This window comes from Lipotes vexillifer, unplaced genomic scaffold (genome assembly GCF_000442215.2).
Source record: "Lipotes vexillifer unplaced genomic scaffold, Lipotes_vexillifer_v1.1 scaffold342, whole genome shotgun sequence".
Taxonomy (NCBI): Eukaryota; Metazoa; Chordata; class Mammalia; order Artiodactyla; family Lipotidae; genus Lipotes; species Lipotes vexillifer.
Window position 1 is genome coordinate 2,488,777 of NW_006786802.1, and position 17,599 is coordinate 2,506,375.

At 36.4% G+C, this 17,599-nt stretch overlaps 1 protein-coding gene across 2 annotated transcripts in view; it reads right to left on the reverse strand.

The window, feature by feature from the left end:
* RBL2 (RB transcriptional corepressor like 2) overlaps positions 1-17,599 on the reverse strand; it is a 45,762-nt gene that overhangs the window by 23,971 nt on the left and 4,192 nt on the right. For both annotated transcript variants that reach the window (XM_007459460.1, XM_007459461.1), the window contains exons 3-8: positions 16,472-16,672; positions 12,966-13,030; positions 9,331-9,459; positions 7,636-7,796; positions 7,479-7,543; positions 6,332-6,518 (exon numbers count right to left, since the gene is read on the reverse strand). In XM_007459460.1, coding sequence (XP_007459522.1) covers positions 6,332-6,518; positions 7,479-7,543; positions 7,636-7,796; positions 9,331-9,459; positions 12,966-13,030; positions 16,472-16,672 — 808 coding nt within the window. The remainder of the gene's footprint in view (positions 1-6,331; positions 6,519-7,478; positions 7,544-7,635; positions 7,797-9,330; positions 9,460-12,965; positions 13,031-16,471; positions 16,673-17,599) is intronic.

Below are 17,599 nucleotides of genomic sequence, written 5' to 3' on the forward strand. Positions count from 1 at the left end.
AAAGATCAATAAAACTAAAAGCTGCTTCTTTGAGAAGATAAACAAAATTGATAAACCATTAGCCAGACTCATCAAGGAAAAAAGGGAGAAGACTCAAATCAATAGAATTAGAAATGAAAAAGGAGAAGTAACAACTGACACTGCAGAAATACAAAAGATCATGAGAGATTACTACAAGCAACTATATGCCAATAAAATGGACAACCTGGAAGAAATGGACAAATTCTTAGAAATGCACAACCTTCTGAGACTGAACCAGGAAGAAACAGAATATATGAACAGACCAATCACAAGCACTGAAATTTAAACTGTGATTAAAAATCTTCCAACAAACCAAAGCCCAAGACCAGATGACTTTACAGGCAAATTCTATCATTTAGAGAAGAGCTAACACCTATCCTTCTCAAAATCTTCCAAAATATAGCAGAGGGAGGAACACTCCCAAACTCATTCTACGAGGCCACCATCACCCTAATACCAAAACCAGACAAAGATGTCACAAAGAAAGAAAACTACAGGCCAATAACACTGATGAACACAGATGCAAAAATCCTCAACAAAATACTAGCAAACAGAATCCAACAGCATATTAAAAGGATCATACACCATGATCAAGTGGGGTTTATCCCAGAAATTCAAGGAGTCTTCAATATACGCAAATCAATCAATGTGATACACCATATTAACAAACTAAAGGAGAAAAACTATATGAACATCTCAATAAATGCAGAGAAAGCTTTCAACAAAATTCAACACCCATTTATGATAAAAACCCTCCAGAAAGCAAGCATACAGGGGACTTTCCTCAACATAAATAAAGGCCATATATGACAAATCCACAGCCAACATCGTCCTCAATGGTGAAAAACTGAAAGCATTTCCACTAAGATCAGGAACAAGACAAGGTTGCACACTCTCCCCACTCTTATTCAACATAGTTTTGGAAGTTTTAGCCACAGCGATCAGAGAAGAAAAGGAAATAAAAGGAATCCAAATCAGAAAAGAAGAAGTAAAGCTGTCACTGTTTGCAGATGACATGATACTATACATAGAGAATCCTAAAGATGCTACCAGAAAACTACTAGAACTAATCAATGAATTTGGTAAAGTAGCAGGATACAAAATTAATGCACAGAAATCTCTTGCAATCCTATACACTAATGATGAAAAATCTAAAAGTGAAATCAAGAAAACACTCCCATTTACCACTGCCACAAAACGAATAAAATATCTAGGAATAAACCTACCTAAGGAGACAAGAGCCCTGTATGCAGAAAATTCTAAGACTGATGAAAGAAATTAAAGATGATACAAATAGATGGAGAGATATACCATGTACTTGGATTGGAAGAATCGACATTGTGAAAATGACTATACTACTCAAAGCAATCTACAGATTCAATGCAATCCCTATCAAACTACCAATGGCATTTTTTTCACAGAACTAGAACAAAAAATTTCACAATTTGTATGGAAACACAAAAGACCCCGAATAGCCAAAGCAATCTTGAGAACAAAAAATGGAGCTGGAGGAATCAGGCTGCCTGACTTCAGACTATACTACAAAGCTACAGTAATCAAGACAGTATGGTACTGGCACAAAAACAGAAAGATAGATCAATGGAATAGGATAGAAAGCCCAGAGATAAACCCATGCACATATGGTCACCTTATCTTTGATAAAGGTGGCAGGAATATACAGTGGAGAAAGGACAGCCTCTTCAATAAGTGGTGCTGGGAAAATTGGACAGGTACATGTAAAAGTATGAGATTAGATCACTCCCTAACACCATACACAAAAATAAGCTCAAAATGGATTAAAGACCTAAATGTAAGGCCAGAAACTATCAAACTCTTAGAGGAAAACATAGGCAGAACACTCTATGACATAAATCACAGCAAGATCCTTCTTGACCCATCTCCTAGAGTAATGGAGATAAAAACAAAAATAAACAAATGGGACCTAATGAAACTTCAAAGCTTTTGCACAGCAAAGGAAACCATAAACAAGACCAAAAGACAGCCCTCAGAATGGGAGAAAATATTTGCAAATGAATCAACTGACAAAGGATTAATCTCTAAAATTTACAGGCAGCTCATGCAGCTCAATAACAAAAAAATAAACAACCCAATCCAAAAATGGGCAGAAGACCTAAATAGACATTTCTCCAAAGAAGATATACAGACTGCCAACAAACACATGAAAGAATGCTCAACATCATTAATCATTAGAGAAATGCAAATCAAAACTACAATGAGATATCATCTCACACCAGTCAGAATGGCCATCATCAAAAAATCTAGAAACAATAAATGCTGGAGAGGGTGTGGAGAAAAGGGAACACTCTTGCACTGCTGGTGGGAATGTGAATTGGTTCAGCCACTATGGAGAACAGTATGGAGGTTCCTTAAAAAACTAAAAATAGAATTACCATACAACCCAGCAATCCCACTACTGGGCATATACCCTGAGAAAACCATAATTCAAAGAGTCATGAACCAAAATGTTCATTGCAGCTCTATTTACAATAGCCAGGAGATGGAAGCAACCTATTTGTCCATCGTCAGATGAATGGATAAAGAAGATGTGGCACATATATAGAATGGAATATTACTCAGCCATAAAAAGAAACGAAATTAAGTTATTTGTTGTGTGGTGGATGGACCTAGAGTCTGTCATACAGAGTGAAGTAAGTCAGAAAGAGAAAAACAAATACCGTACGGTAACACATATATATGGAATCTGAAAAAAAAAAAGGAAATGGTCATGAAGAACCTAGGGGCAAGACAGGAATAAAGACACAGACCTACTAGAGAATGGACTTGAGGATATGGGGAGGGGGAAGGGTAAGCTGGGACAAAGTGAGAGAGTGGCATGGACATATATTTACTACCAAACGTAAAATAGATAGCTAGTGGGAAGCAGCCGCATTGCACACAGAGACCTGCTCGGTGCACTGTGACCACCTAGAGGGGTGGGATAGGGAGGGTCAGAGGGAGGGAGATGCAAGAGGGAAGAGATATGGGGACATATGTATATGTATAACTGATTCACTTTGTTATACAGCAGAAACTAACACACCATTGTAAAGCAATTATACTCCAATAAAGATGTTAAAAAAAATACATAGGCTAATAAAATATCTTTTCTAATTTTTCCAACAAACTCTGAAAGGTTAAGATAGCTAAAGAGTTCTTTACTATTCAAGATAGACTATATTTCCTTATGTATTAAATGTGTTTATTCTAGAGACAGTTGTAAAAACACCCAGCAAAATTTTTACCTGGCAACAGAACTATTCAAGTTTCATGAGATACAGAAAAACACAGAAATTCGCCATACAGAAATAAATCTATGTTTTCTCTGTGAATTAAACAAGAGTAGAGCCAAGACTTTCACTCTGTTTCAAAGAAATTAATTCTGTAATTTTTTTAGGTCAATAAGATGATCTAGGTAGATTAACTACATTCAGAAGATTTCTCCCTATATTTAACAGCTTTTCTTACAGCCACCTTCTTCCCTGTATATGAACCAGTGCTTGCTGGGAGGAGAAGCAACAGCAGCCAGCAGCATCTCACCACATGGCCCACAGGTAGCAGCGCTTCCACAAAGGAAATGACATACGACGATCACAAACAACTTCTGCCTGTAGTCCTCATGGTCAGCATGTGGCTTCTTGGTAGCCCTGTTTAAGTTCTTAGTTTAAAGCTTCCTGTGCATTCTGATCAAGAAGAGTATCTCTTTAACTCCTCAGACCTGTTTTATTGTCTATCAACTCATACTACTAGGTAACCTCTCTTAATTCCATGGCTTTAAAAGCCATCCGTATCCTAATGACACTATACATATCCTAAGGGTGTGTATGTGTATATATATATATATATATACAGCCCTTACTTTTGCTGTGAGATCTAGTCTTGTAACTCTAAACGGCCTATTTAATTCCTCTACTAGAATATTTAAAAGACATCTCACCCTTAACGTGCTCTTAACTCTTAACTCTTGATTTTTGCCCCGCTAGACTTGTTCTTTCCCCTCAATAAATGTAAATAGTAAATATTTATGGAACGCCTACAAGCACTGAATACAACACTGGTCATAGACCTCATAAAGCTTATATTCTAATGCAGGGAGACAGATAATAAACAATCCATCTATCCTTCCTTCCTCTCTCCCTCTCTCCCTCCCTCTCTTTCTCTCCTTTCTCTCTCTTTCTATGTATTTATTATCTTGAGACAAACAATTCTTTCTTTCTATTTACCTACCTAGCAACCATCAGACACTGATAAATACTAACAGGAACACTAATGGCAGAGTAAGGGGGAAAGCAAGTCCTGAGGTAGGAGAGGATGCTAGTGGTTATTATTTTATATAGTAGCCAGGTTATCAGAGATCTGAAGGAAGCGAGGAAGTAAACCACATGAGCATCTTGAAGAAACATGCTCTAGGCTGAGGAAACAGCAAGAGCAAAGGCTTTGAGTTGGGAGTATGCTTGGCATATCTGAAGAATGAAAAAGGAGGTTAATGTGGCATGAGTGGAAAGGGTGAGGAGGAAAGTGGTGGGAGATGAATTCAGAGAGGTAGCACAGCTAGAATCACTGAAGACTTTTTTAGGCATTTGTAAGGACTTTAGCTTTTATACCATTCATCCAACTGGAGTCATCACTGTTTTCTTTTTTTTCACACCCTAGATCCAAGCCATCAGTAAATTCCAGGATATTCATAGCTGTTTTGTTCACTGACATAGCCCCAGTGTCCAGGACACAATCTGGCATACAGCATACCTTGAGAATATTTGTTGAATGAGAAAGCAAACCAGTCTTAAGTCTGGTCTTACAGGTGAGTTACCCTTTGTAATTAGCTACACTGCCTCTGGAAGCACCTGTCAGAAGTTGCTTATTTTCTGTGGTATGAACACCACACAACAGAAGGGAAACTCCTAGTCGCCATCATCCTAAGTGTCTGCATGAAATATACACATGATCCTGAAACTCAGTTAAACAGAACTTTCTTAAAGACTACAGATTCTCAGTTTCTCTAGTCTCTTAGATGAAGGTACCAATTTGGGTCAATCAACATTTTCTAAACACTTACTATGTTCAATATGGGCTGTATATTACTGGCCCATCTTCTCAAAACCAACAATCATCAGCATGATACATTCATTTACATTTATATTAAATTCTTTTTCTCAGATCTAACCAAAAATTTTGAAAGTCAAGGCTGACAAAATTTAAAACAGTAAACATAGAGATAACTTTTTTTTTTGGTCCTCAAAAGTGTTTTTTTTTTTTTTTTTGCGGTCCGCGGGCCTCTCCCTGTTGTGGCCTCTCCCGTTGCGGAGCACAGGCTCCAGATGCGCTTTTTTTTTTTTTTTTTTTTTTTGCGGTACGCGGGCCTCTCACTGTTGTGGCCTCTCCCGTTGCGGAGCACAGGCTCCAGATGCGCAGCCTCGGCCGCCATGGCTAACGGGCCCAGCCGCTCCGTGGCATGTGGGATCTTCCCAGACCGGGGCACGAGCCCGTGTCCCCTGCATCGGCAGGCGGACTCTCAACCACTGTGCCACCAGGGAAGCCCCAAAAGTGTTGTTTGTTTGTTTTGTTTGACATCTTTATTGGAGTATAATTGCTTTACAATGGTGTGTTTCTGCTTTATAACAAAATGAATCAGTTATACATATACATATGTTTCCATATCTCTTCCCTCTTGCATCTCCCTCCCTCCCTATCCCACCCCTCTAGGTGGTCAAAAAGCACCGAGCTGATCTCCCTGTGCTACGCGGCTGCTTCCCACTAGCTGTCTATTTTATGTTTGGTAGTGTATATATGTCCACGCCACTCTCTCACTTTGTCACAGCTTACCTTTCCCCCTCCCCATATCCTCAAGTCCATTCTCTAGTAGGTCTGTGTCTTTATTCCTGTCTTACCCCTAGGTTCTTCATGACATTTTTTTTTTCTTAAATTCCATATATATGTGTTAGCATAGCATGGTATTTGTCTTTCTCTTTCTGACTTACTTCACTCTGTATGACAGACTCTAGGTCCATCCACCTCATTACAAATAGCTCAATTTTGTTTCTTTTTATGGCTGAGTAATATTCCATTGTATATATGTGCCACATCTTCTTTATCCATTCATCCAATGATGGACACTTAGGTTGTTTCCATCTCCTGGGAGATAATTTTTTCAACTAAGATAAGTAGGATGTGAACTTTCTTTTTCACACTGGAAGCAAGTAAAACACATCTATACACACAATTACCAAAATAAAATAGAACCTCTGGCATGTCTGCTCCTGTATTTCCACTCTTCTGGCACGGCTCAACTCACCTTGTCAAAGTGCTGCTGCAAGATGTTTTTCATCTGCACCCTTTCAGCAGTCTCTGTTCCTGAACCAGTATTCAAACACCTTGAGAGGGTCCCAATTTCCTCTTCAGCATCCTCTCCAAGAAAAATCCGCTCATCTAAATTCCCAACAGATAAAACATACTCCTCATAGGCCTTATTGATGGCTTTACTATAGGGGAAAAAATAGGTAAAATGTATACTCACAGAACTGCCATTTCAGTTGTTTTAGGCTACTTGTTTCATTTTTTTCATTTACTAAAAATTCTAATAATTTTGTAAAAGTTAAGTTTTAGTGGGATCACCGTTAATTATAAAAACTGAGGAGTATAAAATGCAAGCTTGCTCCATTATGCTCATGTATTGTACAGTAAGTATATTTTGGTGACAGTATTTCAGGATGGGTATCCTGTACCAAGCTGCCTGGTAGGTACAGCTTCTGGTGAGAAGCCTAATTATCTTTCTTAGCTGCTCCAGGCAAGTTTGAAGACCTAAGTACTTCCACATCATCATTCTTCACCTGTGTAGTTCCAAAAGAATTTCTTTATTTCAAAAATCATGATCCAAAAGCTTAACTATTAAAGCGTTAAAGAACAGCCATACAGTTTTCAATAAATCTAAAACATGTGGTTCGAGTAATAGTTGATAGAATTTTTTTTTGCATCCCTATATTCTGCCATAAGACATACGCTAAATTTCCAGGATATAAACAATAAAAACATGAAACTCGGGCTTCCTTGGTGGCACAGTTGTTAAGAATCCACCTGCCAATGCAGGGGACACGGGTTCGAGCCCTGGTCCGGGAGGATCCCACATGCCGCGGAGCAAGTAGGCCTGTGTGCCACAGCTGCTGAGCCTGCGCTCTGGAGCCCACGTGCCACGGCTGCTGAGACCTGCGCACCTAGAGCCCACGTTCCGCAACAAGAGAAGCCACCACAATGGGAAGCCCGCACACCACAATGAAGAGCATCCCCTGCTCGCCACAACTGGAGAGAGCCCGCATGAAGACCCAATGCAGCCAAAATAAATAAATTAAATAAATTTTTAAAAAAAACAAAAAAACATGAAACTCTGAGGTTTCCTAGATACATAATTTAAAACATTAAAGTACGTTTATAACAGAAGTACTCACAAACTCTCTCCAAAATTCCCAGGTTCTAAAAAACCAGTAAGATTTTCTTCTTTTCCCTTAAGGAGCTATGATGAAAGAAAAGATCCTTAAGTCACCATATTAAATCAAGTCTTTGCTCAGAAGATATTTTCAAATTACTTCTTTACTACTTACAAACCTTTTTTTCATAAAGTTTCCTAATATAGGGTTTCCAGAAATGTTCCTTTATTCCCTTTGCTTCCAAAACTAGGCCATCATGTAAGGAACAGAGTTTCTCAATGACACAAGGTGGGTCAGAAGAAGGTTTAGAATCCTTAGCGTGAAAATCTTCAGATAGACCTGTGATGGGTAAAATCATAGAGATAGCAGGTAGCATTCCATAAACCAAACTGTAATAAACTAAAATATAAATAATAGAGAGTCTAATCAGCACTTGAGTTAGCATATGAGTGTACAGGAAATAGTGTAAGGGCCTAATTTGACTCTATTTAAATATACTTCAAAAATAGCAAATAGAGGTAAAGTGTATCACTGCTCAAAAGATTCTGGTTATTCAGTTATCTACCTGGAGATGGTTAAAAAAGAAAAGCTAAAAAATTAGTATATTTAGTATATTGCTGTAAGATCTAAAAACCAGAAAAATAAAATTTTGCCAATAAGCATTACATTCAAATAAAAAATAGCACTTTGAAAAAAATGTTCAAAGTACATACTCTTTATATACTTTGATTTAATTATATGTATTTATCGTATTAATTTATCATATTAATTTACAGCCCTTCTTGTTCTAGACTCAACGCAAGAGAAATAAAGAAGAGGGAAAAAAATGAAGGGAAGCAGCTATATAAAAATATAAAAGGGAGTTAGGAAGGAAATAAAAGAAAGGACAGAATACAGAGAACATTAAACTTACCAAACCAGAAGCAACTGAAGTAATTAACTCCACTAACTTTAAAAATCTACCTTGAGATTCAGACAAGCTGAAATTCTAATTGTAACCACCCCACAACTGACAATCACTCAGAATCCTACCAAGGTATTATTCAAATAGCAGCAGCATTATTTACTAGCTCAATACTTTTTTTTTTTTGCGGTACGCGGGCCTCTCACTGCTGTGGCCTCTCCCGCTGCGGAGCACAGGCTCTGGATGCGCAGGCTCAGCGGCCATGGCTCACGGGCCCAGCTGCTCCGCGGCACACGGGATCCTCCCGGACCGGGGCACGAACCCTCGTCCCCTGCATTGGCAGGCGGACTCCCAACCACTGCGCCACCAGGGAAGCCCAATAAATACTTTTTAATATTTGCTTTATACATAATTTGGTCTCTTACTATATACCATTCATAGAAATTATATACCTTAAAGCCTACTAAATGGATTGCCAAAATAACTATTATTTCCAAACACCTTTTAGTTTAGAGTTGAAAATTCATTTTACTTATTTTAGAACCATAGCTACTCCTCTTCTATAGAAAAGATCTGAAATGGAGATTCTTTCAATAAATCTGCTTTGACCTCCTCCTGTGTGTCAGCCATGAAACTTGCCAATGTAGAAAACCACCGTCAGCTCTAATGTCATCTTTGCTACTCCAGATTTTTAAATTCCTTCTTCTTGTTGAATATATATTTCAGAAACTTCTAAAGTTGTCATCTAAGACTTTAAACTTTGTGATATTTGCAATTTCTTTTTCCATAAATATTTTTACAGAGAGCTCAACTCCTAGTTATAAGTACTCTGGATAACTATGGTGATGAAGCTTTGAAAAGCATTTATGTTCTCTGACGCTAGGAAAGCTGTAGTATGTGTACAACTCCCAACAATAAACATAATGTAGAAATGTGAGTTGTCTGATAGTCTTTGATTTACAAACTTACCTTTAAAATTAGGGTTCACAAGTTCTTTACGATTGGAACATTGAAGGGCATTTCCATAAACTAAGTCCAAAGCACACAGCAGCAGATGATAAGAATTAACCAAATCGTCACTAATCATGGGGAAATTACCTACAGGATTATAAACAATTATAGAGTTAAATTTGCATCAACTTCACAATATTTTTAAAATAATTTCTTCCTTTAATTAAAATAACATTATACAACAGTGTACAAAGCTGACTCAAGAGCTACAGAAAGTGTTTTGGCAAATTTACAGTTTGAAATATTAAACTCTTAGAAATTTATTAAACTAGATAGATAAGAGTAAGACTAAGAAGCCCGCTGGCTGCAACTAAGACCTGGTGCAACCAAATAAATAAATTAAAAAAATAAGTATTTTTAAAAAAAGAGTTTAAGAAAAACCAAAACTTTACTAAAAATGCCATTCATTAATATTCATTAAATAAGCATTTATTAAATGCCTAATAGCTGATCAAAATTTTATCATCATTGTTTTTTCTTTTGAAAATTCTGAACACAAACAACTTCATAAATTATCTCAAGCTGTAAGAAATTGTTTGGTATGAAAATATTTTTCTGTCAAGAAAACTGGTAGAAATACTTAGATGGGAAAAGCTGAAGAAATGATTAATATAATTATTTTTTCATGTATGTATTTTAAAAAGACCAGAAACTATAATCAGACTCCTAACAGTAATATTTTAAATACTTTTTGATGTAGTAATACAAGCTCATATAAATTAACGCAACAGGACCACAATAAAAGATATTTCAGTTCTAGAGCTAGTAACCCAGGAATAATTGTTGATGCTTGGTAACAAAAAAATAAACCAAAACCTAAACCTAAAGAAACATGTCATTTCTGTAGTTCTGGTTTAACTCTAACATTGAAAACAGGTTTTACAGGCAGTTAAAACAGTTTTATTATTCTTAGAAATTACGAATTATTTCTAGATTTTTTTTGTATCTTTAAGCATTAAACACTGCATATATATGCTTCATATTGATTTTACACTGTTATAACATCAGATGAATTCAACTTAAATAGCTAACATACATCTGAAGAATTATTCCTAAACCTTGACATTTTCACACTAAATGACTACCCAAATGCATACACACACACACTCACACTACTCTGTTTCAGGCTGTTTTCTCTCCTTTCCTCTAAAGAAAGTTACCACTTACCTCAGCACAGCAGGATAAGCAATTCTTTTTTTTTTTAATAGATGGAAATATTTCAACAAATCAATTTAAATGGATTAAAGAGAAAAAATAGTTTTCTGCTGCCAAAAAGACAAATGATAATTAATAGGCTAAACTTTGCATTGATATAACCAAACTAACTTGTGTGGTTTCACAAAAAAGATGCTTAATATTAAAATATACTCAATTCCTCAAATGTAAAACAGGAAGTGATACCTACCAGTTTCAAGCTACAAAGCCCTACACACTGACAAGCCTAAACTTGTCGCTGGTGTGTACCTGCCATGGAAGGAAATAACTGGCAGCACAGTGACTTTCTAACAAAAATCTGAAATGCCTCTAAAGATCAGAATCTAAACTCCAGGACTCTCCCATCATGACATACTCTACATTTCAAATCCTGACTTTAGAAATAAATCTCACTTCATGAGATATTTTATCTTTCAATCAACAAAGATAATCTGACTGAAGACTTGGGATAACATGTAAAACAGGAAGTGGCACCTAACAGTCTTCAGTCCACAAAGCCCTTCATGACAACAAGCCCAAACTTGTCACTGGTGTGTACTTGCCATTGGAAGTCAACAAAGATAACAGGTAAAAGTTAGCTTGTTTATCAGGAATGAGATAATCTGGGATGCCCACTGTTGCAGACAAAGTCATGAAAAAGGTGTCTATAAGAGTACACCTTCCCCCAAATAACTAAATCAAGAACTGAATAAAACCAACTAAACTACTCTATTGGAAAAGATCCTAGTGAATCATAAACGATCATAGTGCTCGATCATGGGTAGACAAAGGCTCTTTAGACCAAATAATTATATATGGAATTAATAACAGTAAGGTAAAACTCAAACACTGAGTTAATTGTAGAGACAAAAAATATGCCACCCCAGTTGACCAAGTGAGACCAAAACCTAAATAAAGACAATACACTTCTCTTCCAATAATTTATATAGTACCAAATACTTACCTCCAAGTATACATATGCCATAAAAGACATAAAACAGATATAAATCCTATAAGTCAGATATACCTGCCCACAATCTACTGTCAAGACTAATATCATAACACCAGCCACAGTAAGCCAAGTGGTAGCAAATGTTCCAACCATCATGAAAACAGTTTATATGCTCTTAAGTCTTTCTAAATTTCATGCCACTGATCACACCACCTTCATCTCTGCTAAAGAAACATCCAGTGTGATGGAAAGCAAAAATAACCAAGAGCTTATTTTTGACAAAAGAAAGATTTTTCTTTTCAATAAAGCATGCAACTCAGGGAAGGAAGGATAAGTTCTAACCTAACTAGCTAGAAAGGACCAGCTACAATCAGACAAATTGAACTGACACCAAGGGAGTGACACATCCCTGCTAGAGGGCCTACACATGCGGCATGAAACCAAGAGCTAGGAGATGTGGATTTAAATCCTAGCTCTGTTTCTAGCAGCTAGTTTCTGGGCCTCATTTACTGACTCTTTAAATAAGTTGGGCAAATTGATCTAATAATGAGAACCTCTTATATTTATGAAACACCTGCCAGCTCTACTAATTCTTTGATTTTAACTTTGCATTTTATTGGGATATCTTAATGGCAAAGGCATTCTACATAATCTATAGAAAAAGCTGTGTAACTGTACTTTCTGCTCTTCTATATATTAGTAAGAATCATTTCTACATAGAAATACAGAGAGGTAAGAACCTGCTGTATAGCACAGGGAACTCCACTTCGCTGTACAGTAGAAACTAACACAACATTGTAAAACAACTATACCTCAATTAAAAAAAAAAAGACACTGTGCCTAGAAATAAGCTGCATAAATTTTACACATATTTTATATTTCATTTCAATAAACTTAGTGATAGTCAATTCATTCCTGATTTAAAAAAATACAGAGAGGACAATAATAATAATAAAAATGTATTTCACTGAATGCAGACCTTGGACAGGTTAAGTGAGAAGAGGAGGTAGAGAAAATAAGTTGTATCTAAAGGTATTTGATCAAGCATATTTATCTGAACAAGATGTAAAAAGTAATCTGAACTACTCTGAGAACGATCAGTCCCACTCAATTAAATAAGACATGTCTCGTGAAAAATACAGCCCAAGATATAAGCACAGACACACTAATGTGTTTCAGTCCATAATTCAGAGATAATGTGCTTTGGAAAAAATGTTGTGTAAGAACAAAACGGAGGATTTTCCATTTAATGAAGGAAGTTTGGGATACTGTAAAGAATTTCAAAAGACTCTTATGAAAAGGCAATACTTAAAAAAGAACCTGGAACTAAAATCCTTGAGAAATTTTTCAGTGAGAATCTTTTCCTGATACAGATTATAGGTTGACAATAGTAGTACCTGAACTTTTAAATAAACTAGTATTTAAATAAATATCCCTCTTTCCTTACCTTTTGCATATATAAAAAGCACCCAACAAAAATGGAAAACTTCAGACACGGTACAGGGCTGTCGCCTTTGGGGGAGAAAAAAGTCATGAGATAACAGAAGAATCAGAAAAAGACACGACAAATGACTGCAAACTAGGTGAGAAACAAAACCCACAGTTAGAGGGAGTGACAGCAGATTCATTTCACGTGGAAAATGTGCAAGAAGTTCTGCTCCAACCAAATACTGGTAAGGGAATAGCTGGGAGCAAGGGAAAGCACTCATCCTAGAAGAAAATTCTGAAGAAGTGTAAAAGCTTTTGCAGGTCAAGGTAAGTAAGGTAGAAAATAAAACGAGTAACAATAGTTCTTCTGATGACATCAGCAAGGCTAATGCTGCTTTAAGACCCATGTATGCAGGCAGATATTCCTCCAACTTTTTTTCCCCCTCCACCATAGTTGATGAAATGTAAACCCTCCCTCCCTAAAGACATTCCAGATTATATATCGAGTCACAAATGGATTTTTTTTTTTTTTTTTTTTTCCTGGCTGTGCTGCATGGCATGCGGGATCTTACCCCGACCAGGGACTGAACCCGTGTCCCCTGCAGTGGGAGCTCGGAGTCTTAACCACTGGACCGCCAGGGAAGTCCCACAAAAGGACTTTTTAATGTAAATTCGGGGCTCCCCATAATTCCTTATATTTCTATCATTAGGAGTACCTGTTGCAGGGAGGAGGAAGGGGGAAAATAAAAGTGTACCTGTTATATTTGTTAAGATGTTTGCTACAGGGAGTTTCAGACCTGTTTTAAACTTGGCTTTTCTACCAAATCCTCTGCCAACGTTTAGATAAGACATCTGTTGGCTCCATATCCAATAGCCTTATTCTACAAGGGTGCTTTGAAGAGAAGAATCTGAAGACTGGGGTTTAGTTCCCGCACTGTCATTAGCTAAGTACAGTTGCTCTCCATGTGCCTTAGTCTCTCCATCTGCTAAAAGATCATTCTACTTGGGTACAATACTGTATTTAATTCACCAGTCGATGGCAAGGATTAAACGTCATTGCCCTGCTTTAAAAAGTAGCCTCCCCACCATAGGTACGTGATAAACTACCTAGTTTTGATACCTAGCAAGATAAAAGTCAAACATTTTAGAAGCCATTCTAACTTACAGTTATAAGATAAATAAGTCCTAGCGATGTAATGTACAACATAAATATAATTAACACTGCTGTATGTTATATATGAAAGTTAAGAGAATAAATCTTAAGAGTTCTGATCACAAAGAAAAATTTTTTTCTATTTAGTTTTGTATTTCTAAGTGAGATGATGGCTGTTCACTAAACTTACTGTGGTAATCATTTCATGATGTATGTAAGTCAGATCATTGTGCTGTACAACTTAAATTTATATACTGCTGCATGTTAATTATACCACAATAAAACTGGAAGAAAAAAACAACACTCAAGCCACTCCAAAAACTGGCTCTAGAACTCTAGAACAAACTCAACCTACTTAGCCAAATTTCCTCCTACTTTGCTGCTTTGTGTCTTCATTCTTCATCCTCTGCATAGAAGGCTACCTGTATCTCCAAATTCACCTATCAAAATCCTACCCATCCTTCCAGTCCTATTTCTGCTTACTCCATGGAACCTTACCTGTCTTATACAGAGTGGCTTATTTTTGCCTCAAAAGTCCTACATTTCGGGCTTCCCTGCTGGCGCAGTGGTTGAGAGTCCACCTGCCGGTGCAGGGGACGAGGGTTCGTGCCCCGGTCTGCGAAGATCCCACATGCCGCGGAGCGGCTGGGCCCGGGAGCCATGGCCGTTGAGCCTGCGCGTCCGGAGCCTGTGCTCCGCAGCGGGAGAGGCCACAACAGTGAGAGGCCCGCGTACCGCAAAAAAAAAAAAAGTCCTACATTTCTATTATCTTTTGCACTTATACATGCCTCTCCCTGACTATACTTACTGTAAGCTCTCAAAAGACAGTGACTCTGGGTTTTTGTGTTTTTTGGTTTTTTTTTTAACATTTGTATCCTACATACAGTAAGCTCTCAATAAATACTCTGAGAAATTTTCAAAGACCAGTGTGTGAGATGCAGTACTGAGTCGTGGTGAAATACACGGGTTCTACAGGCAGACTACTTAAGTTTCAATAAGAGCTCCACACTTACTATGTGACCTTGGCCAAATTACTTAACCTCTCAAAGGCTTGTTTCCCCCCACCTGTAACAACAGTATCAACCTCATAAAGCCGTCGTAATGATTAACTGAAGTAATAATACATGCTTAAGTCTTAGAAGAGTCCCTGCCCCATAATAAATACTCAGTAAATGGTATACATTACTATTACTAATATTAGCCAAAAGTACTAATAAAAAGTATACAGGGTGATATAGATGTAAAATTTTTAGATAAACTTATTAGAATTTTCTGAATTAGAATTAGGTAGTCCATACACCCTAATAAATATCAAAGCAAATACAATCTGAAATCATTTTCTACAACACTTCAAAGAAAGATGATATTCTATATCTTTCCATAAATGATCATATCAGCCTCACTTAGACTCAGAAACAAGCTTCTACCCAAACTTTAGAATACTTAATTATAAATAGACAATTCCCTAAAACTGCAAGCAAACTAGACCAGCTGCTTCCCTATCAGTGGGGTCAAGTATATAAAAATGAACATTGTTTTATTTCTTAAAGCTGCTCACTTACTGTAAACATCCTTCACAGTTTGGGAACATTTTTATATTGAAAGAGAAGCAAACATTATTCATTCAATTACAATAACTTCTTTTCCCCTACTTTTCTTGTCAACATTTTTCTAGTTCTATTTTAAGAACAAATTTTCATTTCTACTTTATGAAAAAAACTTTCATGATAAAAGTAGAGAATCTGTATCCTATAATTGCCCTTATCTACCAAGAAAGATGGAAAACATCGAGCCAGAATAAGTTTACAGACTTGCAGACTTAGTCAGAAGCAGAATTTCATAATAGTTTCAGTTTTCAGTTCCACTATTCTCCCCCCAATCCAGTTTCTCCACTTTTCACTGGTTGTTAAACATCAAAATACATAGAAAAGCCTTTTCAGGGGGATTTTTTTACTATTCAGTTTGACATAAAAGTCAAATAAAAAAATAGTCTATATGTATCATAATATGTAGAAAATAACAGAAATAGTCAATATCGTCGATAACAGAAAATTAAGTAGTCAAATTCTATACCCAAGATTGCTAACTGGTGAGAGTATCTAAGGTCTGATTTTTGCATTTTCGGTTGCTTAAATGAACAGGGAAAGTTTGTAGAAACAGAGATTCCACACATTTTGCAACGTGAAAGAAGCCAAACTCTTCAGAGTTAACATACAATGAAAAGCAAGAAATTATTACTGGAAAAAAAGATTACTTATGGAATCACATTTGTTTCTTAAGACCAGCAAAATAAACTGAGGGACACAAACTAAGGGATCAAAACTGTAGTACAGACAAATGTGTATTCCTGCTTAACAAATATAAAAACATACCGCTGTTTTCTTCCTCTTTGTTGACGAGGCTGCTCCTCTTGAGGATATTTAAAAATGTCCTGAAAAATGGGTTCATATTTCTTAAAGATTACAGCAGAAACAGTGAAGTTTCTTTCTAATCTCTCAGTCCGTTCTCTGAACTGTGCGGGTAGGTTTGCCATGTCTTCCCATTTCTTCATCTTGTGAAAAAATTCAATTAAGCTGATATTAAAAATAAAAAATGAGATTTTTTTTTGTAATTAACACAGGGTAAAATATACAAATTAGATAATTAAAAGTAAACTGAAATTAACTCATTAAATTATATTACTTTTAGACAGTGATATAAAATCACAACTTATGCCTCTCTGGCTAATCTCACAAATTGGTTTATTTCTCTCATCTTCCAAATCTAACTTCCCTAATCGCTTTTCCTGAGATTACCTAAAAGTTTTTAAAAAGTATGAAATACATATCAAAACAAAAGAAGTGGAAAATAAGTAGTTAACCAGAGAACATAACCAACATTCATGTAACAATTGCCAGATTTAACAAATCTAAACATATCAAATAAATTTTGCCATGTTTGCTTCAGATTCTACAGAAACAGCCAGTTCCCTTTGGACTCTTCTTCCCCAAAGATAAGCACCACTGTATAGTCTGAGTCTTCCCATCCGAGTTTTTACACTTACTATGTGATTATATATGTACCCATAAACAGTTTAGTAGTATCTTTTGTATGTGTGGTTTTAAAATTTTATATAAATGGTATCATACTGTAAGTAGCATTCTACGACTTGTTTTTTCATTCAATATGTTTATGAGATTAATGTTGCTACGTGTAGATCTCATTTTTAACTGCTAAAAATATTCCTTCATAGGGACTACCATGTTTTGCGTTCATTCCCCAACCAATGGAAATTGAGGTTTCTAATTTTTCACTATAACAAAAATGCTGTAATGAACACATTTCTGTACTTGTATGCTGAATTTTCTTTAAGAACTACCCTGAGAAGCAGAATTGCTGAGTCACAGAATATGCATCTTCAACTTTACTAGATACTGCCAAATTTCCCACTAGAGTGATTGTGCCGATTTATACTCTCTCCAATGTACACCAGCAATACAGAGGTCCTATTTCCCTACATA